The sequence below is a fragment of the Aphelocoma coerulescens genome, chromosome 5 (assembly GCF_041296385.1).
Source record: "Aphelocoma coerulescens isolate FSJ_1873_10779 chromosome 5, UR_Acoe_1.0, whole genome shotgun sequence".
NCBI classification, from domain to species: domain Eukaryota; kingdom Metazoa; phylum Chordata; class Aves; order Passeriformes; family Corvidae; genus Aphelocoma; species Aphelocoma coerulescens.
In genome coordinates this window covers 2,255,118-2,276,651 of record NC_091019.1, presented here as the reverse complement: position 1 = coordinate 2,276,651, position 21,534 = coordinate 2,255,118, and the positions used below count along the sequence as shown (strand labels likewise).

The 21,534-nt window shown below is 62.2% G+C and overlaps 7 protein-coding genes across 13 annotated transcripts; 5 read left to right on the top strand and 2 right to left on the bottom strand.

Annotated features, from left to right (window-relative positions):
- Positions 1-220: 220 nt before the first annotated feature.
- CYB561A3 (cytochrome b561 family member A3) lies at positions 221-2,697 on the bottom strand. Of its 4 annotated transcripts, none has more exons than XM_069016283.1 (6): positions 2,420-2,496; positions 1,498-1,703; positions 1,225-1,433; positions 996-1,150; positions 627-783; positions 221-513 (listed from the first exon to the last, which is right to left on the bottom strand). In XM_069016283.1, exons 2-6 carry the CDS (start codon positions 1,679-1,681, stop codon positions 490-492), a joined length of 729 nt encoding a protein of 242 aa, XP_068872384.1. In that variant the 5' UTR covers positions 1,682-1,703; positions 2,420-2,496; the 3' UTR covers positions 221-489. The 4 variants fall into 4 exon arrangements, with proteins under 4 accessions (XP_068872384.1, XP_068872385.1, XP_068872386.1 ...); XM_069016284.1 differs by having other exon boundaries at positions 2,437-2,496; XM_069016285.1 differs by lacking the exon at positions 2,420-2,496 and adding an exon at positions 1,921-1,983.
- On the top strand, positions 2,696-5,394 carry TMEM138 (transmembrane protein 138). The gene is made up of 5 exons (XM_069016289.1): positions 2,696-2,764; positions 3,696-3,911; positions 3,984-4,155; positions 4,912-4,987; positions 5,070-5,394. Exons 2-5 carry the CDS (start codon positions 3,784-3,786, stop codon positions 5,180-5,182), a joined length of 489 nt encoding a protein of 162 aa, XP_068872390.1. The 5' UTR covers positions 2,696-2,764; positions 3,696-3,783; the 3' UTR covers positions 5,183-5,394.
- Positions 5,395-5,685: 291 nt separating this feature from the next.
- TMEM216 (transmembrane protein 216) lies at positions 5,686-7,366 on the top strand. 3 transcript variants are annotated; one of them, XR_011151246.1, is made up of 6 exons: positions 5,686-5,761; positions 5,949-6,050; positions 6,133-6,225; positions 6,438-6,639; positions 6,730-7,034; positions 7,282-7,356. XR_011151246.1 is itself a non-coding variant. In XM_069016287.1 (5 exons), the coding sequence occupies exons 1-5, from the start codon at positions 5,749-5,751 to the stop codon at positions 7,364-7,366; spliced, it is 540 nt and encodes a 179-aa protein (XP_068872388.1). In that variant the 5' UTR covers positions 5,686-5,748. The 3 variants fall into 3 exon arrangements, 2 of the variants coding, with proteins under 2 accessions (XP_068872388.1, XP_068872389.1); XM_069016287.1 differs by lacking the exon at positions 6,730-7,034 and having other exon boundaries at positions 6,438-6,684; positions 7,282-7,366; XM_069016288.1 differs by lacking the exon at positions 7,282-7,356 and having other exon boundaries at positions 6,730-7,264.
- CPSF7 (cleavage and polyadenylation specific factor 7) lies at positions 7,303-15,048 on the bottom strand. Its single transcript, XM_069016275.1, is given in 11 exon segments — positions 7,303-8,330; positions 8,417-8,590; positions 8,681-8,846; positions 8,926-9,044; positions 9,121-9,393; positions 9,395-9,527; positions 10,751-10,896; positions 11,141-11,244; positions 11,684-11,902; positions 14,269-14,389; positions 15,001-15,048. Coding segments are annotated over 9 exon segments (1,383 nt in total). The 5' UTR covers positions 14,323-14,389; positions 15,001-15,048; the 3' UTR covers positions 7,303-8,330; positions 8,417-8,421.
- Positions 15,049-15,057: 9 nt separating this feature from the next.
- SDHAF2 (succinate dehydrogenase complex assembly factor 2) lies at positions 15,058-17,023 on the top strand. The gene is made up of 4 exons (XM_069016290.1): positions 15,058-15,125; positions 15,604-15,812; positions 16,547-16,656; positions 16,737-17,023. Exons 1-4 carry the CDS (start codon positions 15,111-15,113, stop codon positions 16,865-16,867), a joined length of 465 nt encoding a protein of 154 aa, XP_068872391.1. The 5' UTR covers positions 15,058-15,110; the 3' UTR covers positions 16,868-17,023.
- Positions 17,024-17,103: 80 nt separating this feature from the next.
- Positions 17,104-19,325, top strand: LOC138111082 (uncharacterized). 2 transcript variants are annotated; one of them, XM_069016281.1, is made up of 7 exons: positions 17,104-17,649; positions 17,730-17,941; positions 18,461-18,540; positions 18,616-18,666; positions 18,794-18,874; positions 18,949-19,021; positions 19,102-19,325. In XM_069016281.1, the coding sequence occupies exons 1-7, from the start codon at positions 17,363-17,365 to the stop codon at positions 19,230-19,232; spliced, it is 915 nt and encodes a 304-aa protein (XP_068872382.1). In that variant the 5' UTR covers positions 17,104-17,362; the 3' UTR covers positions 19,233-19,325. The 2 variants fall into 2 exon arrangements, with proteins under 2 accessions (XP_068872382.1, XP_068872381.1); XM_069016280.1 differs by having other exon boundaries at positions 18,461-18,666.
- Positions 19,326-20,240: 915 nt separating this feature from the next.
- Positions 20,241-21,089, top strand: LRRC10B (leucine rich repeat containing 10B). The gene has a single exon (XM_069018782.1). The coding sequence runs from the start codon at positions 20,241-20,243 to the stop codon at positions 21,087-21,089; it is 849 nt and encodes a 282-aa protein (XP_068874883.1).
- Positions 21,090-21,534: the final 445 nt, after the last annotated feature.

The window sequence follows — 21,534 nt, the reverse complement described above, 5'->3', positions numbered from 1 at the left end:
GCTCACATGGCTCTGGGCACGGGGTCTGGGGGGGGATCCTGGGAAAGGGACAAAGGAGAAGCAGGGACGGGGCAGAGCATGATCCCAAATCCCATGGGGTGACCACGGGGAGCTGTCCCGTGTCCCTGCCCAGCGAGGACAAGCCCTTGGAAGGAGCAGCTTGGCTTGGCTCCCAAGCTCCCACCCCTCCCAGCCCAGCTCCCAGGCCCTCCCTTGTCCCCAGGGATTTGAGTGCTGGAGCCCTGCGGAAGCCAGTGCTTTATTCCATGTCCGTGAGGTCCCTGAGTGGCTCCACCCTGAGCCGGATCCTCTGGAGTGGGAGTGATACGGATGCTCCTCTTCATCCCAGTGAGGCTCCGGCAGCTCCAGCTGCAGCAATGAGGGATGGCACTGGGAAGCGCTGGGGTTTGGCATGGCCCGGGATCCAGGCAGGAGCTGGCACGTGGAGGCACAAGGATGCAGCTTGGGAGTGCTGGCAGATCCCTGGGATCAGCGCTCGCCAGAGAGCAGGGGCTGTGGGATACAGGGATGAGCCCGGATCCCTCAATCCTTCCCCACCCTCAGGGCTGTGCTGGGGGGGCAGCTTCCCAGTCCGGCTTCCCAAATCCACCCAGCGCATCCTGTACCTGGCGGGAGTCCGGGGAGTCGGAATCCGGGCGCTTCCAGCTGGGCCTGGCCAGGGCAGCCACCACCAGCACCCCAAAAATGAGGATGAGGAGCCCCAGGGTGTTGGCAAACACGGCCTCAGCCGGCAGGAGCTTGTACACCGTGGTCCCGTTCTTCCTGGAGCGGGGAAGAGAAGGGCTGGGAATGTTCTGGACATTACCCAAAACCTCCCCAAGCCTGCAGGGAAGTGTGCAGGGAACCACACACCTGAGGGAGGAAGCGCTCAGTTCCCTTTGCTCCGAGCTGGCCGCTCCCAAATCCAGCCCAAATCCCCACGCCGAGCCCCCCTTTCCCTGTGAGGAATCTTCCCAAGCCCCCCCGACTCTCACAGGCTGAAGAAAAGCTTCTCGTTGATTCCTGACACGCAGGAAGCCACGGACAGCATGAGGATGGTGGAGCCGAAGAAAACATGGATGGGCTTGTAGAGTGCCCGGAGCCAGGCGGGAGCCCAGGGAAGCAGGAATGCTCCAAAACCCGCTGCCCACTGCGGGAAGAGAAGGTGAGGCTGGAAAACTCGGGATGCCGGAGGGTTTGGGGGATCTAGGGAGGCTCTCCCACCTGGCAGGAGAAGAGCAGGACAGTTCCCAGCCCCATCCAGCTGTGCAGCGAGTACATGTTGGGCGTCCCTTGGGAATTATGGAAGCAGAACACGGCCGCCAGCCCCAGCACGGTCAGGATGAACGCTCCCAAAGCCAAGCTGCCGTGCAGCACCTTCCAGGGAAGCTTGGGGCCGCTCCAGGTGTTGGGAATGCGGTAAACCAGGGCGGCTGTGGGGGGGGAAAAAAGGTGAGGAAGGAGCCGTGCCGGGATCCCCGCGCTTCCTGAGCTCACCTGCGCCATAGAGCACCACCAATCCCGTCACCATCAGCACCGGGTGCCAGTTGAATGTCCGGGAGCTGCCGTCCAGGGAAAAACCCCCGCGCCAGTGCTGGCACCAGGTGCCCACCATGGCCACGCAGAGCAATCCCAGCGTTCCCAGGAAGGCGCAGAAGGGCAGGAAGGGCACGTCCAGCATGGCCGTGGAGCGGTGTTGGCACCTGTGGGTGAGCGAGGAGCCGGCTCAAGCTCCGGATGCAGTCCTGGGGAGGAGCCACGGAAAGGGGAACTGGGAGCCCCAGTAGGGTGTGGGGGGGGCAGCTGTTTCCCAGTCTGGGAAAGGTGACAGGGATGGAGCTGCTTCCCAGCCACGGATGGTGCCCCAGCCGCTTCCCGGCCTGGGAATGGTGGGCAGGGATGGATCCAGGATGGTGGCACCTGGGGATGACTGAGGTGCCTGTTGGGGCTCTCCGACATCTCCAGGAGGAACCACGGAAAGGGGAACTGGGAACCCTGAGGGGATGACCAGAGTCCAGCTGTGGCCTGGACTGGGAAGGAGAGCAGGGGTGGAACAGGTCATGCAGAGCCAAATTCCCGGGCACAGCAGCCCAGGGAATGGCAGCGAGGGGCTCCCGGTGTCACCTGTCACGGTTCTCCCGGCAGGAACCCGGCCGCACTCATTTGCATGTGATTTACATGTGATTTGCATGTGCCCCCAGAAATGGGTATTTCTGTCCCCTCCGAGGGCGGGGGATGTCCCGACACCCTCAAATCAGCTGCCTCGCGGGACATAGAGACAGGAAAAGGGTGGAGACACGGGGCCCTACGGTTCCCCGAAATCTGGGACACAGAGACTCATGGACCTCCCAGATCTGGGACACTGGGTGCCATGGCTCCCCGAAATCTGGCAACGCGTGGCTCCACAGCTCCCCCAAACCTGAGGCTCCCCTGGACCTGGGGACACAGCGCCCGGCACCGACGCCACCCAAAACCCAGACCAGGAAGTCCCTCGGCCCTTCCCGACCCCGGAGCCGCCCCCCGCCTCCCGCCCCAACTCCGGGGCCGTACCTGGGCCCCTCCGCCCCCTCCTCGTCATTGGGCGCCGCCATCTTGGCGGGCGCCGCTCTGCCGGCTCATCTCTATGGTTTCCCCGCCCGCTCCAATGTGCCGCCACCGAGGGGAGCAGCGGCCAGAGCGGCCCCCGCGGGTCCTCCAGCTTCCATTCCGCCCTCACTTCCGGCTCCGGCGGCAGTTGCCATGGGGACCAAGATGGCGGTGGCGGGTGAGCGCCCGGGGCGGGGGGCACGGCGGGGACCCACCGGGACCGGGACCCTCGACACCCAGGGGGGTTTGGGCGTATCGGGGGGGCGACCCCGAGAGCGGGGTGGGTGTCAGGGACGGGGGAGAGGGCGGCGAGAGGGGGCTCGGGGGCTCTGCAGTGGTGGCTGTGGGAAGGGGGAGGAGTGACGCAGAGTCTGGGGGGGCAGAGAGTGACCCCTTATTCCCCATATCCAGCCCTTTTCTCCTCCATATCCAGTCCTTTTCTCCTCCATATCCAGCCCTTTTCTCCATGACCACCTCTTCCCTCCCCGTTCAGGTCTTCCTCCCCTGTTTCCAGCCCTTTCCCCGCCTTGTGTCCATCCGTTTCCCGCTCCCATGTCCAGCTTCTCTTCCCCCCCAGTTCCAGCCCTTTCCCCCGCCCCGTTCAGTTCTTCCCCTCTCCGTATCCAGCCCCCTTCCCCCCATTTCTAGCCACTTTCCATCCCTTTCTAGCCCATTTCCCCCAGTCCAGCTCTGTGTCTCTCTCTCACGGAATTCAGCCCCCGGCACAGCCCTGCTCCCTCCGTCCCTTTCCAGCCAGGATGTTCCAGGGGGGTCTGTTCCCCTGGGATATGTGTGCCACGAGGAGACTGTACCTGCTCCCGTGTCCAAAAATTCCCGTCTGTCTCCTCACTCCTCTCCCCGTGCCTCGAGCAGGACATGCCCAAACCTGCTCAGAACTGCCCATGGAGCTGGGAACGGCCAGGAATAACCTGCTTGGACATTGCTCCTTGGGACTGCACGTCTCCCTCATGCCTGGATTTCCTCACGTGGGGATTGGGGTGGATTTGGGGGGGAAGGAAGAGACTGAACTGGGCAGGAGAGAGAGAAAACGGCTCGTTGGGTTTTCCTGGTTCCTGGGATCCATCCCAATCCCTGTGCCTTCTCTGCAGGTCCGGGATGTCGGGAGAGGCCCCGCTGAGCAGCGCCATGATCCGTTGGGAATGCTGGGGCTGAGGGCTCCGAGCCCCAGGAAGGAGGATGCTCCAGCCCAGCAACTACAGCCTGGTGCTGTTCCTGCAGTTCCTCCTGCTCTCCTATGACCTCTTTGTGAATTCCTTCTCGGAGCTGCTCCGCACGGCTCCGGCCGTGCAGCTCGTCCTCTTCATGTGAGTGCTGGGAAGGTGGGGCAGCAGCTCTGGGAGACCCAGGATCCCAAAATCCCTCTGTTTTCCCGGCAGCATCCAGGACATCGCCATCGTCTTCAACGTCATCATCGTCTTCCTCATGTTCTTCAACACCTACGTTTTCCAGGCGGGATTGGTCAACCTCCTCTTCCATAAGTTCAAGGGAACCATCCTGCTCTCCGCAGCCTACCTGGCGCTCAGCATCTCCTTCCACATCTGGATTATGGTAGGATTGGGTGGGCACAGCTGCTGGATTCTCCCAAGGGATTTTTCTGTGACCCCCGGCTTCCCGCAGTCCTTTCTCACCGTCTCCCCACGGAAGGTGTCCCATTCCATGACCCCGTGGTTGGCATCAGGCTGGAAGGGTCCTGCCCAATCCCAGCCCCATCCCAGCTCATTCCCTAAGGGCCGTGACCCATCAGAAAATCCACCTTCCCCAGGGAAAGCCTGTACTAGCAGCTCCTGATTCTTCTGGGATTAATCCCTGTACCTGGGGGCAGGCCCCTCCCTTCCCACTGCTCCAAGGGCTGTCCAGGCCCCTGGATCTGTCCTGACAGCCTCTCCCCCCCTTTTCTTTCCCAAATAAACTCCTTCCTGGCTCCTTCCCAGTGGAGCAGTTCCCATCCCCAGGACACCTCCTGGAGTTCCCCCCATCCTGCTGCCCTGGAGCACGGGGAATGTTTTGGGGGCTCAGGAGCCACAGCAGCTGCTCCAGTGCTGCCCACACCATCCAGGAAGGGGATTTGCAGGGATTTGCAGGGATCTGCAGTCTGAAGCCGGAATAGGTCCTGGCTCAGTGCCTAAATCCCCTGAGCTGCTTAACCTTTGCAGTAGGGAGCTTCCCAAACTTCTCCAGGTGTTATTCCTGGCTTGACGTCCCTCTATCCTGCTCAGAACCTTTGGAATGGGGTGAGGGGTCTGGGCGGGGGGGGGTTCCCCAAAACTGCTCCAGGGGTTATTCCCAGCTTTCCAACCCCCTCAGAACCTGCGCTGGCGCGACTCCAGCCGCTTCATCTGGACTGAAGGCCTCCAGACCCTGTTCGTTTTCCAGAGGCTGGGTAAGGACTCCTGGGATCGGGGTGGGATCCCGCACCCTTTGGGGGTGCAGGGGGCCCTCTCTCATCCCCAAATTCCCTACAGCGGCCGTGCTCTACTGCTACTTCTACAAGCGGACAGCTGTGCATCTGGGAGACCCCCTCTTCTACCAGGATTCACTCTGGCTCCGCAAGGAATTTGCCCACTTCCGTGGCTGATGGATCCCCGGAATCCCCTGGAGTCTCTCTGCACCCCACAGGCTCTGTTAGGGTCGGCTCTGGCTCATCCTTCCCCTGGGGAGCAGCCCTTGGGATTTTGGGAGTCAGCGGGAGGCTTTTGGGGCATCCCTGCATTTCAGCGCCACAGCCTCGGTTGGGACTGGAATGTTTCTGGAAACCCCAAAGGAATAAATTGGACGTGTTTTCCAGAGGCTGCCGGCTGTTTGTGCCCACCCGCTGTCACGGCTGCACTCCCAACATCCTTATGTCGTAACCCAGCTCAGCGCTGCGCTTGCAGCCGCAAAACGGGGATATTCCCGTCTTCCAGTGTGGGATTCCTATCCCGATGGATCGGAGGGGGCGTGGTTTGGAGGGACGGGGACGCGAACCGGCGCGTCAGCGATCAGTCCTCCGACCATAGAGAGGTGCGGGTAGAGCGGCGACGCGCGGGCGCGCGCGCGCTGCCAAAGCATCGCGAGATGAGGAGGGGGGGATAGAGCGGCTCCTCGCCCTCGGCGCCCCCGTGCGGGCGAGCGCGGCGGCGGCGGTTCCCATGGAGATGGAAGATGGCGCCCAGGGGTGGGAGCGGGACCGGGGGGGAAACGGGGAATTCCGGAGGGTACGGAGGGTACCGGGAGGAACCCGGGCTGGGAGCGGCGCTGGGAAAGGGGCTGGGGGGTGGCCAAGGCGCTGCAGGGCTCGGGGGACCGCGCTGCCATGGCCGCCCCGTGCGCCCCCCCCTCATGGCCGTCCCGTGTCCCTTCAGGCCGCCATCGCTCCTCGGCTCCGCTGCAGGTCCTGCTCTTCCTCAACGGCTGGTACTGCGCCACATATTTCCTCCTGGAAGCGTTCGTGTTCGTGTACAAAGGTGAGTCTTTCTCTCCAGAGCTCTTCCCGATCCCGCCGGGATGGGCAGGGATGTGGTGCTGAGGGCGGTGCCTTTCCTGCAGTGCTGCTCCTGCCCTATCCCGTCTCCAACTTGGTGGTGGACGTGGTGCTGCTCCTCCTCTACCTCGGCATTGAGGCCACGCGCATCTTCTTCGGTGAGTCCCCCCGAATTCCAGAGGCTCCACAGGGAGTGCAGAGTCCTGGGACACTCCTGAAGCCCATCCCTGGATGCCCAGGTTGGATGGGGCGTGGAGCAACCTGGGCTAGTGGAAGGTGTCCCTGCCCACGGGAACGGGGTGTTTAATTTCCCTCCCCACCCAAAACCGTCCGTGATTTCCGTGATCTGATCCCACCCTGTGTTCCACAGGCTCCAAGGGGAACCTGTGTGAGCGGAAGGTGCCGCTGTCCCTCAGCCTGGCACTTACGGTGCCGGCGGCCGTGCTGGCCGTGTACTACCTGCTGCTCCAGACGTATTCCCTGCGCCTGGAAGCGTTCCTGAGCGCCATCCTGCTCCTCTTCTACGGCCTGGAGCTGCTCCTGGGCTTCCTGGCGCTGCTCTCCTTCTCCAGGTGCCGCATCCCGGGAGCTGGGGGACGCGGCGCGGGAGCTGCCAGGTTGGTTTGGCACCCACACATCCCTGTCTCTGTCCTTTTCCACAGCGCGGATCCCTACTGAGGACACGGCCCGGGGACACGGGGAAGCGTCACCCGTGCCAGCTCCACTTCCCAGCCCCGGGAAGGGGGAGGATCCCACTTTTCCCGCTGCCCGTTTCACCTGCTGCCACCTGGACACGTCCCTCCCACTTTTCCTGCTTCCCGCCTCACCAGGGACCTGCTGCCACACGGATTCATCCCTCCCTTTTCCCACTTGCCACTGCACTCACTCCCCCCAGGACACAGCCCTCCCTCCTTTCCCACCCTCCACTCCACCTGGCCTCGCTCCTCAGAGTTTGAGCCAGCTCAAGGTATGAAGAATCCTTATTTTTTTCTACGACCTTCCAGAAAAATTCACTATTTTCCAATAAATATTTATTTTTACCTGGTGCCCGGGAATGTGGGTCCCCCTGGGAACGCTCAGGTGCTTCCAGCACCTCAGAGCTGGTTTGGGAACCACAGGAGCCCATCGGAGGAGGAAGAGGGTGAGGGACAACGGGTGCAGAGACTTCCCCAAATCCCTCCCATTATCCCTCACTATCCCAAATCCCACTGTAGGAAGGCAACAGGAGCGCTGTATAAAAGACTGACAACGTCATCCGAGTTTATTACACAATTCCAACCTATCCAAAGACAAATCTAATCACTGCGAGCAGGAGGGGCGGCGCCTCGCCGGGGCTTCCAGGGATTTGCTCTGCAATTTGGGGGGGAATTTTTTCCCCCCTCCACTATTTGGAAAGAAACTAAAAATCTGTGGCGGTAAGTAAAAAAAAACCCGGAGCTCTCCCGCCGAGTGTTCCCACCTTGTGGGGCTTGGGAAAATTGGGGTGGTTTCTCCTGAATTTGGGTTATTTCAACTTAAAAAGACTTCCAGGGCCTCGGTTTTCCCACCCGGGGGTGATTCCAGCCCTGGAAGTCACCCAGTGTGTCCCGGCTCATCCCGACCCTCCTGGGCTCTTCCTCTCCCTGCTTGGGATCCCGAGGGGACACGAGGGGGTCACAGCCTGCCCTGCCTCTTCCGCTTCCTCTAAAACAAGGAAGGCTCTGCGGGAGAGGCTGGAGCTGCTGTTTGGGTGGGAATGCTGCTGTGGGGAATGTCGGGATAGAGGAGAGGGTGACCCCCGGCCCAGCTCCAGCCCCTTTTTCCCAGCTCCTGGAGGGCGAGGGGGCAAAGGAGGAGCGTGGCACAGTGTCCCGCCGGGGCGATGGGGACAGGAGTGTCCCCAGGCAATCCAGAGGATGGCACGTGGCTCCTGATCCCGGGATCGGGAGCTGTGCATCTCCAAGCTCCCAAGCTGCACGGGGAGGGCTCCGTCCCCTCCGTCTCCCCCCCCCGGGCTGGGAAGGGCTCACAAACCTCCCTCCATGGAGTAAAAGCACCATTTCTCTTTGGGTCCGAGTGTCCACGGAGCGGAGCGGGATGGCCCCGGGAAGCAGCAGCAGCGGTGGGGGTTTCCCAAGGCCACGAGGTGCGGGCGGGAGTCCCGCCCGGAGAGGGTTGGGGGTGGTGGGAAGGGGGCCAGGATGGGGCAGAGCGGCCTCGGGCACGGCGTCCTGATCGAGGTGAGGAGATACGAGTCCATTAAAAACCACTTCCTGCTAAATTCCTGCCAGGAGAGAGGAGAGGAGAGCAGTGGTCGGAGCGCTCTTCCCTCATCCCTCAACGCCTCCAGGGGATTCCCGAGCCTCCCACCTGTCTCAGTGGTGCCGGTCCCTGTCTCTGTCCCTGTCCCGATGCCGCTCGTGCTCCCGGCTCCGCTCCTGGAAATAATCCTCGTGCCGATCATCGCTGTGGAGCAGATCCCGGTGCCGCCGGCTGCTCTCGCGGGACCGGCTGGGAGAGCGCTCCCGGGATCGGTGTCTTTTCCTTTGGGAAAAGAGGAGGCAAAACCCAAAGGGTGACCTCTTAGTCGCTCACCTGCGGGAAGGATCCCGTTCCCTGGATCCAGGGGGATACCTGGAGCTGCTGCTGGAGCTGCTGCTGTAGGATTTGGCCTCGATTCCATGCAGGCAATCCTTGAGGGAGGAGAGGAGGACGCGGCACCGCTCGTCGCTGGCCACGCGCGACTGCTTGATGACGGCGATGGCCGTGAGCAGCGTCTCGATGGCGTTGCTGTAATCCCCTGGGGGAGCGGAGCAGGGGGTCAGGAGCGGGAATCCATCCCGGGACGGGGGCCGGGACACGAGGGATGCGGGAAGTACCTGCGCTGGCGCCGGACACCGCCTTGGAAATGGCGCTGCTGGAGATGGCGCGGTTGCGGTTCATGATCTCCTCAAACTCCCCTTCGCTCACGGCCGGGATGGGCGGGCCCAGCTCCCGGCTGTCGGCACAGCGGGAACGGGGGGATCAGTGGGGTCCTCCCCGAGCACCCCACCCCCCATTCCCGCCTGGCTCACCTGCTGTGGTTGTAGGGAGCCATGGCCTTGCCGTAGGTATCCGGAGGGGGTCCCAGGGCGGCGGTGGGCGGCGGGAAGAAGGCGGGATTGAGGTGCAGGGCGGGGGGCACGGCCCCCGGGGGGGGCACGGCCAGGGGCGGGGGCAGCCGGGGCGGCGGCGGCAGCAGGTGCTGGTAGGGAATTCCGGGAGGAGGCGGAGGGACTCCGAAAGCGGAGGAGAGGGGAGGTGGGGGGGGCATGGGAGGGGGGGGCAGCCCCATGAGGGGCAGCGCGGGGGGGGCGGCTGAAGAAGGACAGGACCGAGGGGGGCTTCTCCATGCGGGCGGGGGGCAGCGCGTTCTCCGTCGGCGTCGCCCGGCCGTCCACCGCGTCCACGGAGTCCCGGGAGTGGGCCCGCGGCGGCACACCTGGAAGTGGCACAGGGAAAGAGCTGTGAGGTGCAGCTGGAGGGCGCCCAGGTCTCCGAGACCTCCTGCTCCTCCTCTTCCTCCCACCCCCGGAGGGCTGGAGGTGCCCAGAGAGAGATCCAGCCGGTCACACGTAGCCTCCACTTCCATGTGTTTTTCCAAGAGGGGCCCAGCTCTCCAGCAGGACCCCGCACGGCGCCCTGGGGACAGGCAGGTCACAGGGACAGGAGCCAAAAGCCGCAAGGAATGGTGAGAGATCCCCAAAGGCATCCAAAGACCCGGAGAGCCTGAGATCCACACATGGATTTGGGAAGGCCCAAGCGTGGAGGAACACGAAGGGACAGAACCCAAGTGCTGACAGCAACGGAGCTGCTGCCGGAGGAAGGAAAACTCAGCACTGCAAGAGGGACAAGAAGCCTTGCTCTGTCCAAAGAGGCTTCGAGGATGAGACAGAAGGGGTGTGACAGGAGCCACAGCTCCCAGCGGTGCCAAAGGCTGCACGGGAGCTCTGCTGTGCCCTGGGGGCAGCTGGAACTCGGCCCAGGGAACACTCCCTGCTCCACCAAAACTCCAGGGCAGGTCGGGACACAGCCTAAGCACCAAGCAGCCGATCCCCTCGGGCACTGGAGCCAAAGGAAGGGAGCGAAGCAACTCTGCTGGGAAGGGGGCGGGTTTCCTTGCACAAAACATGCCAAGGGAGCTACAACGACCAGAGCTGGCCAAGACCTCCTCGGACACGCTCCTGCCAGGACAATCCCTGCGGATCCCGTCGCATCACTGCGGAGTGAGGCCAGGACCACCTATCGCCATTGAGGGACGCCCACGGCCAGGCCCCAGCTGGAATATTCCTCCAGTGTTGGGCACCTTACCTCCGCAGGGATGGAAAAATTCTGGAGCAGATCCAGAGAGGAGCTACTAATAGATATGGAGGGTCTTAGCTATGCTGAGAGCCTGAAGAGCTTAAGCCCATTCAGTTTGGAGAGGAGGAGGAGGAGGCTACGAGGGATCTTCGCAGTGTGGGAGCACCTAAAAGGGGATCATAAAGACTCGGGTCAGGAGCTAATCCGGCTCAGGAACGGGAAAAACAACCCCCAGACGCTCCTGGCAGGGTCTCCCCCCATCCCGAGGGCTCGCTGGGCTGGGCCTGGCAGCTGATCCGGGGGGGATTTGGGACGTGTGTGAGGTGGAACCCCCCGCCCGCATCGCGCCGGCGCCACACTCACGTTTGCGAGCCTGAGCCTCGAACTGCGACAGGTTCTGCCGGGTCGCCAGCCTCACCTCCACCTTGTCTCCGTTCAGGATCTTCCCAGGAAGCAGCTCCAGGAGTTTATGGACCGAGTTCTCGGAGGCGACCACCACCTCCGCGTACCTGCGCAGGAGAGAGGGGGATTCAGCCCTGATCCCGCTGCAGAGACCCCCCCGGGACTCTCCTCCTGATCCCATCCCACCGTTCCACACCCCCTCCTCGCTTTTCCATGCTCTTTGGGACTCCGTGAATCCCCTGTGACAGGCAGGAAAAGCACCAGCTGCTCCCTCACCCTCCACAAAACAATGGATGCTGTGGTGAGAGCCTGGCTCCCGCCATTCCCAGCCCAAATCCCATGGGCTCTCACCCCTTGGACTGGCCATTGGCTCGGTTCTCCGCGAACTTCAGCTCCACCACGTCGTAGACTCCGACAGAGCGGATGGTCTGGATCAGCTGCTGGTCAGTCGTCCACTGAGGGCACAGGGAACAGGCTGGTGTCCATCTGTGTGTCCCCAGCGTCCCCCACCCACCTGAGGAATGTCACCCCCAGGGAGCTTAAAATCATCCTTGGGAACGGATAACAGAGCCATGTTCTCCGGACAAGACAGAGCCTTCCCAAAACTGTCCCTGCATCTGTGAGCAGGAGAAGGCAACTCGGGAGCACACCCCAAAGTGCCGGCTCCGAAGGGACACCGGCGGATACCCCAGCCCAGAAGCTCCTCAGGGATACAAATCCCTCTTCCCTGAGGATCACAAAGCCGAGCCCAGCTCACAATCCAGCTCAGGACACCGGGACAACACGGATTGAGGAGGAGCAGCGCCCTCAAAATCCCTGCCAGTCCCCTAGAGAGCCCAGCAGCCCCTCCGAGGTTCGCCAGGAATCCCAAATTTCCCAGGAAGATGAACTCACCCAGGAGAAGCTGCCGACGTAGACGGCGGCCCTCTTGTTCCGGAGCCCGCTGTAGGTGTACAGGATGGCCGGGGGTTTGCTGTTGGGCTTGGGAGACGGCTCCTGACGGATCTCTGGAGGCGCTTCCGAGCTGCTGGAACGCTTTTCCTGGGGCTGGGAGCTGGCTGCTAACACGTCGTCGTACAGATCCATCTGGTCAGCATTACTGAACTCCGGGTCCTGCCGGGAAAACGCCGTGAGATCCCGGCTTGGGAAGGGTTCGGGAAGCCTCCTTTGCTGTTTCCAAACCTGATGTCCCAGTTCCCAAGTCGAATTTCCAAGTCGAGTCCAAAGGTTTAAGGCCCAAACGGGTCTGTGCACAGTTGGGAATTACGGCCACCCCTCGGCTGGGCAATCCTAAAAACCAGGATGATGGGCTCCGATTTCACAGAATCGTGGAATGGTTTGGAATAAGGACCTTAAGGATCATCCCATCCCATCCCACCCCCCTGCCATGGGACACCTTCCACTAGCCCAGGTTGCTCCAAGCCCCATCCAAGCTGGCCTGGAGCACTTCCAGGGATGGGGCAGCCACAGCTTCCCTGGAAAATCCATTCCAGGGCCTCACCATCCTCAGAGAGAAGAAATTCTTCTCAGTATCCCATCTAAACCCCAACTGAGCTCCAGCATATCCCAAGGATCAGCCCACTTGGATCCCCCACAACAGGACAAGACCCTGTTGCTGCCACCAGGAAGAAATTCCCAATTTGGAGGGCAGGAATTCAGCAGAGGAAAACCAAACACCCTCCAGGGATGAGCCTCTTGCTCCTTGGCAACACATGCTTCCCAAAAATCCAACTTGGGAATTGCACACCCGCCTCAAACCATGCCCAGCACCCCAAACTCGCTCATTTTTGGGAAAAAAACCCTTTTTAAGGTAGGAGCTCCCACATGTTGGGTCCCTCCCCTCGGCAGAGGAAGCTCAGGAAGCTCCAGAGCTGGGAATTCCAGCGTGTCCTAGATCTGCCTCCCAATTCCCACTCTGTCTGGGGATATATTTAATTTGGAATGTCCAGGAGGTGCTGTGTTCTCTATGGATCCCAGTTCCTCACCCGGATTGTGCCCAGTGTTTCATCCCACAAAATCACTTGGTGAGGATCCGTCCCCCGGGAGCTGCTGTGCCATAAAAACCAGAGGTTCTGCTCCCAAATTTTGGATTCCAGGCGCTTTGGATAATGATTTCTATTGGAGACTGATGGTCAGGGAATTGCAAACATCCCACTGGGAGCTGGACAAGGAAGGATGCTCAGCACACAGCTTTCCAAGGATCATGGAAATCAGGAAATCCACAAAATCCAACCCTTTTCCCTCTCCCTGAACTTTTGTATCCACCTCTTTCCACGGAGCTGATAAAAGAAGGATTTGAAGAGGGAGCTGTAGTTTTGTGTTCATTCCCAAAAAAAGCTCCAGTGTTTGGTTAATCTGACTCCCACGCTCCCACCTCCACCAGGAGCCTTTGGACACAGCCCAAGGCTGGAAGATTCCCGCCTGGAAGTTTCAGAAAGTCAAGAGCAAAAATAGGAAGGAGGGGCTAGAGGAGGAATCCCTTGGAATCCCTCAGTTCTGCTTCAGCTTGGGAGATTTTAGGGATTCTCCTGCTCCCAATCCATGCATGGTGAACAGAGGTGCGCAGGGACGAGGCCGGGCACTGTTCATGGGAATCATCACTTGGGATTGTGGGATTTGGAATGACACTGGCATCCCTGGAGTGCTGCAGGGACACCACAGCACCTCCCCACTGCTTTGATCCCGCCGTGGACTCACTCCGGGTTTCCTCCTGCCACACGTCCCAAAGGGAGCGACACTGGCCTGGATCATCATTCCAGCTTTGAGAATCCTCTGGCCACTTGCTCTTCCCAGGAAATTCCGTGGGATATTCTCACCCAATATCCAGAAGAAGCTTCTCTTCATCCCGCCAGGAGCTCATAAGAATTCTTTTCTCCATGGTGATTCCTTCCTCCGGGTGCTTCGCTTCCAGTTTCCATGACTTTTCCTCTTGCCAACTTCCCTCCGCAGGCTTTCCGTGGCAGTTTCTAATTTTCCAACATCTGCCTTCACACTTGCTTTCCCACATCCATGAACTCCCTAAAATCTGCTCCTCCAACACCCCCTTCCTTCATCATTTCCTCCTGTGAATCCCAGATATTCCTGGGATGGGACAAGCAGCACGGGAACAGCGAGTCCCCGTGCAGCTTCCCAGCCTGGGTGATCCCATGGGTTTGGCTCTCAGTATCCCCTCTCTGTGTAATTCCCTGGAAGTGCCTCTTCCAGCTGGAATTCCTCATCTTTCCAACCAGGACACAGCTAAACCCTTAAATCCCAAACATTCTGTGACCAGCCACGTGTCACAGCCCACAGGGAAACCCTTTAATCACAGCTGCAGGTGGCAGCCACCCAGATTTGGGAACGATCGGGAATGATCCTTCCCTTTTCCCAGCCACACCAGTTGCATCTTCCAACGGGATGAGCTGCAGGACACTGGGATCTCTTCCCAAAAAAAAAAAGGGGGGGGGGGGGGAGATCTGCACCCCCATCCCACCCCTCACCTGGGTGAACTCCTCGTCGGCGTAGATGTCAATCAGATCCACTCCCTCGGACATATTTCCAGAGGCGGGAAAAGCGGGAGCCCGGGCTGGGACCGGGCGGAGCCAGGACACGGAAGGTGCTCTGGGAAGGGGGGGACGGGGCAGGGGGACAGTGAGGCCTTGGGGACACGCTGGGGGTGTCCCCTCAGATCCCTGTGCCCCCCAAATCCCGTTTCCTCACCCCAGTCCCTGTGTCCCCCTAAATCCTCTCTTCCCTCCAAATCCCTGTGTGCCCCCAAATCGCCTCTTCCCCCTAAATCCCTTCCTCCCTCCAAATCCCTGTGCCCCCTTAAATCCCTTCTACCTCCTAAACCCCCTCTGCCTCTCAAATCTCACGTCCCCCCCCCACATCCCCGTGTCCCCCTGAATCCCCTCTGCTCCCCAAATCCCTGTGCCCCCCCAATCCCATTTCCTTCCAAATCCCGTGTCCCCCGAAATCCTTCTGCCCCCCCTCCAAATCCCTGTTTCCCCCCCTCCCAAGATCCCCCACTGCCCCCCCCCCCCCCCCGCGCCGCCCCGTCCCCGCCATATGCGGCCCTGCGGAGCGGCGGGTCCCGGGCTGGGGGGTTTGTGGGCAGGGGGGATGTGAGGGGAGGGGGCGGCGGGTCGCGATATGTCGCGATAGGTCGCGCCCCCCCCACCCCGGGCCCCCCCTCCCCCGATCCCGGCCCCGCGCGCGCCGCCCGCGCTCACCGCCAGCGCCGCCGCGCCCACTTCCGGGCGTGGCCACGCCCACTTCCGGCACGCCCCGCCCCGCACCATCGAGTCGGGAGGGGGCGCGGCCAGAGCGGCGCGCGGCCAAGATGGCGGCGGCCAGGGTGGGGGGAAAGGGGGGAAAACTGGGAGGGGAAAGGGAAGGGAGAAGGAAAGAAACTGGGATAAAAGGGGAGAGAAAGGAGGGAGAGCGGAAAAAACAGGGTTAAGTGGGAGGAAAAGGATAAAAGGGGGAGGGAAAGGGGGGGAGAGGGGAAAAAAAGTGGGAAGGGGGGAAAAGAAAGGGGGAAAAAGGCGGGAAAAGGGGAAAGGGAAAAAAAAAGGGAGAAAGGGGGAAGGAAAAGGAGAGGAAAGGGGTGAGTGTGGGGGAAAGGCAGGATGGGGGAAAAATTAGCGTATTGGGGGGGAAAGTGGAGAAAAAGGGGAGAAGGAGAGTCCGAGCAGACAAAAGGGGGGGTTTATGGGATGTGGGCGGCAGAGTTTGGGGGGGTGGGATTGAGAATGGTGTCCAGCAGGATTCGGGGGGTCCCTCTGCTGGCACTCCCAGGCCTGACGTCGCTGTGCTTTCCCTGCTCCCTCCAGCTCTGCTCCCTGCGCCGGCACCTCCTGCGGCCGCTGGTCCCGCAGCGCGGCTACCGGGGGGATTCCCCCACGGATTCCGGGAAGGACGTGCTGGAGATCCCGCTGCCCCCCTGGCAGGAGCGCCCGGACGAGCCGCTGGACACCAAGAGAGCCCGGCTGCTGTACGAGAGCAGGAAAAGGGGGATGCTGGAAAACTGCATCCTGCTCAGGTGGGCTCGGCTCCGGGTGTTCCAGGTGCTTCCATGAGCAGGGAGGAGTTTGTTGAGGTGGTGCGAAAGTCCTTGGGGTAAATCGCTCCAAGATGCTGCTGGTTCAGGATCCAGTGAGCCGGGAGAGCCCAGTGAGCCAAAATCCTTTGGGAAGGATGTACGTAAATCCTGGGACATGCGAACGCAAGGCCAGTTGGATTTTGGGGTTGAAGGAGAGGTTAGGCTCGTACAATTGTGGAATTCTGGCATGGTTTGGGTGGGAAAGGACCTTAAGGACACCATCCACTAGCCCAGGGTGCTCCAAGCCCTGTCCAGCCTGGCCTGGAACGCTTCCAGGGATGGGGCAGCTACGGCTTCTCTGGGAAATCCATCCCAGGGCCTCAGCACCCTCCCAGGGAAGAATCTCTTCCCAATATCTCATGTGAACCAGCACATGGAATGCTGGAATGCTTTGGGATGGACTCACAGATCACCCAGCTGCACCCTTGCCGTGGGCAGGGACGCCTTCCACCAGACCAGGTTGCTCCAAGCCCTTATCCAGGCTGGATAAGGGGATTCCAGGGGTGGAGATTCCACAGCTTCTCTGGGAATGCTGTGCTGGTGTTTTCCCACCCACTGAGGTGAAGGGGAGCAGGCTGGGGGTCCGTGTTTTCCAGGATCACGTCGAGCTGGCTGCCATGTCCCAACTCTTCCTTCATCTCCTGCTCATCCCATCCCGATCCATCCCTCTCCAGCCTCTTTGCCAAGGAAAACCTGGCGCGCATGAGCGAGGAGCAGCTGAACCGCTATGACCGCCTCATCAACGAGCCCAGTAACGACTGGGACATTTATTACTGGGCCACTGGTACGTGTGGCCACGCCCTGGGACACCGGGATGGCACTTTGGGACAGCACGGAGCTGAGTTCTCCCTGTTTTCCCCTCAGAAGCGAAGCCGACGCCGGCGGAATTCGACACCGACGTGATGGCCATGCTGAGGGAATTCGCCAAAAACAGGAACAGGGAGCAGAGGCTCCGGCAGCCGGACCTGGAATATCTGTTTGAGCCACCACGCTGAGGGAGGGGCTGCCCCTGTCCCCATTCCCTGGAGGAACGGAAGGACACGGGGCTCCGGACTGACGTTCCCGCCTTCCCCGCGGTTTTCCTCCTCTTCCAGCAGCCTTTGGACACTCATGGAATGCTGAATAAAGCCGTGGCTACCGGCCCTGCCTGACTGCTGGCCCTGCATTGTGACATCGGGGTCGGGCCCTTGGAGACATTCCCAGCTTGCTGCGGCACATCCCACCTCACTGATACTCCCGATTCCCACCTGCCCCTTTTCCCAGGGCCCCCAGGAGGTGACCCCGCCCCGGGGCAGGTCCCGCTTGGAGACGCCGGGAGGTTCCCGGTGCCCTCCAGCCGCAGCCTCCCGCACTGTCGCCGTTACCAGGAGACAGAGTCGCATTCCACAGCTCCCGGGCCTGCCCTGTGGGAGGGCCTCGCAGCTCCAGCCATGGCGTAGGGCTGTGCCTCGGGCCATTCCCAACGCCAGGGGGCCGTTCCCAGTGCCAGGATGCCATCCCTGCCACAGGACTCGCCGGCCGCGGGGTTGGGGACAGGGTTCCCCGTGGTGAGGGGCCCCCCCTCTGAGCTCATGGGCTCTTATGTCACCACCTACGAGGCGTCCTTTGGGCAGAGGCCCAGGGGGGCACCCCAAAAACTCGAGGGGGGGCGCGTTTTGGGGGCTGAGCCCCTCAGTGACAGGGATGTGCACCCCCTCCTCGGCGTCCACACCGGCTCGGGATACGTCGCCAACAACTACGCGGCGGTCTCGTCCCTCATCTCCCCGTACGAGGAGCGGTAGGTCCCTGCTCCTGGAATCTGGGGGGGAGGAGGGGGCACGTTTTGGGATCGCTCCGTGACGGCCGTTCCCGCCGCAGCCAGGACACCGACGTGTCCACCACCTCCGAGGACTTCACGCTCTTCGCCCACCCTGCCTACCAGAGGATCTTGCCCCACTGTGTGGATGAGCTGGAGTGTCGCTATCCCGCTGGCTTCTCCTTTTCCCGCCTCCGTTTCGGGGAGATGAGGGTGCCGAAAGCATCCAGGGAATGCAGCACCTGGAGCCGCTGCACCGCTCCTGCCCAGCCAGGTATGGTTTTGGGGTCCTGGGATCCCAGGAAAGCTCCCATCACCAGCAGAGTTTTGGGGTGTTGAGAATCTCAGGGAAAGCTCCATCCTTGGAGGGTTTTGGGGTGTTGGGATCGCAGGCACAGCTCTGTCCTTAGGAGGAGGGTTTTGGGGTGTTGGGATCACAGTGAAAGCTCCATTCCCAAGAGGTTCTGGGGTCCTGGGGATCCTGGGGAAAGCTTCATCCTTACGAGGGTTTTGGGGTGTTAGGATTCCCAGGAAACCTCCATCCCCAGGAGGGTTTGGGGTCCTGGGGGTTGCAGGTCCAGCTCCATCATCAGGAAGGTTTTGGGGATATTTGTGGTCCCAGGGCCGCATCCAACTCCAGGGATTTTGGGGTGTCAGTGGTCTCGGAGACCTCAGGAGGTTTGGGGAGTGTTGGAGACCCCCTGCCCCCTCTCAGCACAGTGGGGCAGGTGTATCCAGGTGATGCCAGGCCCGGGGGCACAGGGGACGTCCCTGCTCCATCTGCTCCCCACAGATGCCCCACAGAGGACGACGGAGCTGTCGGGCTTCACTGGGACCGCCCCCAGGAGTGACCTCACCCTGCCAGAGCAGCCTGTGAGCCCTGTCCCCACCGTGTCCCCTGTTCCCCCACCCCTCAGCACCCCAGGGGACACTTTTCCTCTCCCACAGCTCGACTTCAGTGATGCTCGGATGGATTCCTTTCCCTCCATGTGCACCTCTGTAAGCAAAGGGAGGGAGTGGCAAGGGCAGGGGACATCCTGTCCTAGTGCTCCCAGTGGGCTCTGAGGCAGTGGGAGCTGCCAGGGCATGGGAATGAGCAGGATCTCATCCCTGTGTCCCCACACAGCCCCAGCCTGCCATGGGCCACCCCCCGCCCTTCGCCCCCCTGGAGCTCCGAGTGGGACCCAAGGGAGTCACTTCCAGGAAGGTGGGTGCAGCCCTGTCCCCTGTCCTGCTCCCTTTTCCCACGGGACCACGCCCCCAACCTGCTCCATCCCTCAGGAGCCGTTGTCCTACGCCACTGTCCACAACAAGTACCTGACCAAGCTCTCGCCACTGGCCCCCATAGCGCCAGGTGAGTTTGGGGGGGTGAGGGATTGCAGCCCCCAGGAGGAGCGGACACCCCCCTCACCAATTCCCCTGTGGGTTTTCCAGGCTGGTGGGCACAGGCTCCAATTGCCTGGGCGCCAAGATCCGTGGAGGGCATCCAGATCCCACCTCCCAGTGGCTTCAGCACCAACAACCACCCCACCAGCCTGTGGCGCATCGATGAGCCCCTGGCGTGACCCCCTCAAAAACGTGCTGCCGCATCCCGGGAGTCCATCCTCGGCTTTTCCCAAATCCCCGTGGGAGAAATAAAGACTTTGCGCACGATGCCATTGGATTGCCCCCTCGTTTTGGGGATTTCCTGCATCCCAACAGCTGGCAGGAGGGTTTTTGGAAGGTCGGGGGCTGTCACCTGGCCAGCTGCCGCTGGAGGGCTGTACGAGCCCGGCTTTCCGGCTTTCCAAGCCGGCTTTGGGATGACACAGCTGATTTGCTGCGGGAAAATCCAGGCAGGGCTGCGATGGGAAGCGGGAGGACGAGGAGGAGGAGGAAGGATCCCGCAGGGTGGGCAGCCGTGGCACCGGGGGCACTTGGAGAGGCTTCCACCATGTCTTCCCTGGCCATGAGGAAGGGGGTCTGTGCCTCAAAGGGTGGCTCCCTGGAGGGTCCTGGGGGATGCGAGGGATCACAGAGGGACTCCCCACCAGTTTAAGGACCCTCACTCAGTTTAGGCATCCCTACGCAGCCCAGGGAGCCCCACACTCAATTTTGCCCCGCCCCCCCCCCCCCAATTTAGGAACCCCACACCCAGTTCAGGGTGAGGATGCTGATGCCAGGCTGCTGGAAAAGGGGCTGGGAATGCTGGGGTGCGAGGGGGTCCTGCCTGGTTTGGGGACAGGGCGGGGCCAGGTAGGGCTCAGGTGGGTCACAGGTAGGGCATGAATGGGGCGCGGTGGGCGCGGGAACGGCGGGGCGGGGCATGAATGGGGCGCGGTGGGCGTGGGAACGGCGGGGCGGGGCATGAATGGGGCGCGGTGGGCGTGGGAACGGCGGGGCGGGGCATGAATGGGGCACGGTGGGCGTGGGAACGGCGGGGCGGGGCATGAATGGGGCGCGGTGGGCGTGGGAACGGCGGGGCGGGGCATGAATGGCAGGGGGCGCGGTCTCCCATTGGCTGCGGCGCGTTGCCATGGCTACGGCGTCGCCCCGCCCGCCCCGCCGGGTCCCGGTGCCGGTCCCGGTGCGCGATGGGCAGCGGAGGCTCCTCGGGGCGCGGGGCCCGGCTGGCGGCCGCCGAGGGCCCCGACGGCGTCGAGCAGCGGCTGGAGGTGCGGGGCCGGCAGGTCCCGGCCGAGCTGTGGGCTCAGCAGGGGCTGCGGAAGCTCTACCTGAGCGACGCGGGGCTGCGGGAGGTCCCGGACGAGCTGGCGGAGCTGCAGCACCTGCGGACCCTCGCCCTGGACGGCAACGAGCTGATGGAGGTGCCCGAGGCCGTGTGCGACCTGCCCCGCCTGGCACACCTGTACCTGGGCCGCAACGGGCTGCAGGGGCTGCCGCCCGCCTTCGCCCAGCTCCAGAGCCTGCGCTGCCTCTGGATCGAGGGAAACTTCCTGGCGCACTTCCCCCGCGCCCTCCTGCAGCTGCCGGAGCTGCGCAGCCTCCAGCTGGGGGACAACCGGCTGTGCCGGCTGCCCGCGGCGCTGCCCCGCATGGGCGGCCTGCGGGGGCTCTGGCTCTACGGGAACCGCTTCCAGGAGTTCCCGCCCGTGCTGCTGCGCATGGATCACATCCGCGTCCTCGACCTGGATCGCAACCGCATCGCCAGCTTCCCGGACCTCACCGGCCTCGCTTCCCTGCGCCTCCTGTCCTACGACCACAATCCCGTCCGGGAGCCGCCCTGTGTCGGGGATGAAGTGCAGCTGGTGGGGGATGGGGCGCAGGAATACATGGAAGCGCGGCAGGAGCGGCTGCAGAATCTGCAGCGCCAGGAGGAGGAGGAGGAAGGCACCGAGGCCACCCCGGTATCCCCCGAGGATGGGCTGCAGGATGGGGAGGGGGAATTCGCGGCCCTGACGGGGTCTCCTGAGGAAACATGAGCCGCTGTCCTCCTGAAAGGGTGCAGAGCCTCCACCTGCCTCCCAAGGAGTTCCCATCCAGGGCTGGGAAAGGAGGAAGCTCAGCAGCCACAAAGGAAAACCGACGGTCTGAGGATCAGTGTCATTCAGCAAAGAGTTTTGTTCTGGATCTGCAGGGCCCCCAGCAGTGATCCCACCTACCCCAGGGTGCCTTGGGTTGGGATACAGCCCCCTGTCCTGCGAGGTGATCCCACACTGCCACCCCACAAGCACAGGGACATTCCCGCCCCTCCACCTCCAAGAAATCCTTTCCTCCTGTCCCTATGGGCAGCACAGGGAAACGCAATGCCAGTTGCATCCATTCCATGGGTCCCATCATCCTGAAGAGCTTCGAGGTTTGGGAACAAAGGCACGGACCCTGAGACCCTCATCCTGCTGCTGGAATTGGGCTGGGGGAGAGAATTTT

Excerpts from the sequence above, each read along its gene's own strand:
- CYB561A3 (XM_069016282.1), bottom strand. The coding sequence starts at position 2,591 with ATGGCGGCGCCCAATGACGAGGAGGGGGCGGAGGGGCCCAG. Across the intron at positions 1,151-1,224 it reads TCCTGCTCTTCTCCTGCCAG|TGGGCAGCGGGTTTTGGAGC; the intron begins GTGGGAGAGCCT and ends CTCTTCCCGCAG. Across the intron at positions 514-626 it reads ACTCCCCGGACTCCCGCCAG|CCCCTGCTCTCTGGCGAGCG; the intron begins GTACAGGATGCG and ends TGTATCCCACAG.
- TMEM138 (XM_069016289.1), top strand. The coding sequence starts at position 3,784 with ATGCTCCAGCCCAGCAACTACAGCCTGGTGCTGTTCCTGCAGTTCCTC. Across the intron at positions 3,912-3,983 it reads GTGCAGCTCGTCCTCTTCAT|CATCCAGGACATCGCCATCG; the intron begins GTGAGTGCTGGG and ends TTTTCCCGGCAG. Across the intron at positions 4,156-4,911 it reads CCTTCCACATCTGGATTATG|AACCTGCGCTGGCGCGACTC; the intron begins GTAGGATTGGGT and ends CAACCCCCTCAG.
- TMEM216 (XM_069016287.1), top strand. Across the intron at positions 6,226-6,437 it reads GGCCACGCGCATCTTCTTCG|GCTCCAAGGGGAACCTGTGT; the intron begins GTGAGTCCCCCC and ends TGTGTTCCACAG. Across the intron at positions 6,685-7,281 it reads CGCGGCGCGGGAGCTGCCAG|GAAGGCAACAGGAGCGCTGT; the intron begins GTTGGTTTGGCA and ends ATCCCACTGTAG.
- SDHAF2 (XM_069016290.1), top strand. Across the intron at positions 15,813-16,546 it reads GAAAACTGCATCCTGCTCAG|CCTCTTTGCCAAGGAAAACC; the intron begins GTGGGCTCGGCT and ends ATCCCTCTCCAG. Across the intron at positions 16,657-16,736 it reads CATTTATTACTGGGCCACTG|AAGCGAAGCCGACGCCGGCG; the intron begins GTACGTGTGGCC and ends TTTTCCCCTCAG.
- LOC138111082 (XM_069016280.1), top strand. The coding sequence starts at position 17,363 with ATGCCATCCCTGCCACAGGACTCGCCGGCCGCGGGGTTGGGGACAGGG. Across the intron at positions 17,942-18,460 it reads CACCGCTCCTGCCCAGCCAG|ATGCCCCACAGAGGACGACG; the intron begins GTATGGTTTTGG and ends TGCTCCCCACAG. Across the intron at positions 18,667-18,793 it reads TTCCCTCCATGTGCACCTCT|CCCCAGCCTGCCATGGGCCA; the intron begins GTAAGCAAAGGG and ends GTCCCCACACAG.
- LRRC10B (XM_069018782.1), top strand. The coding sequence starts at position 20,241 with ATGGGCAGCGGAGGCTCCTCGGGGCGCGGGGCCCGGCTGGCGGCCGCC.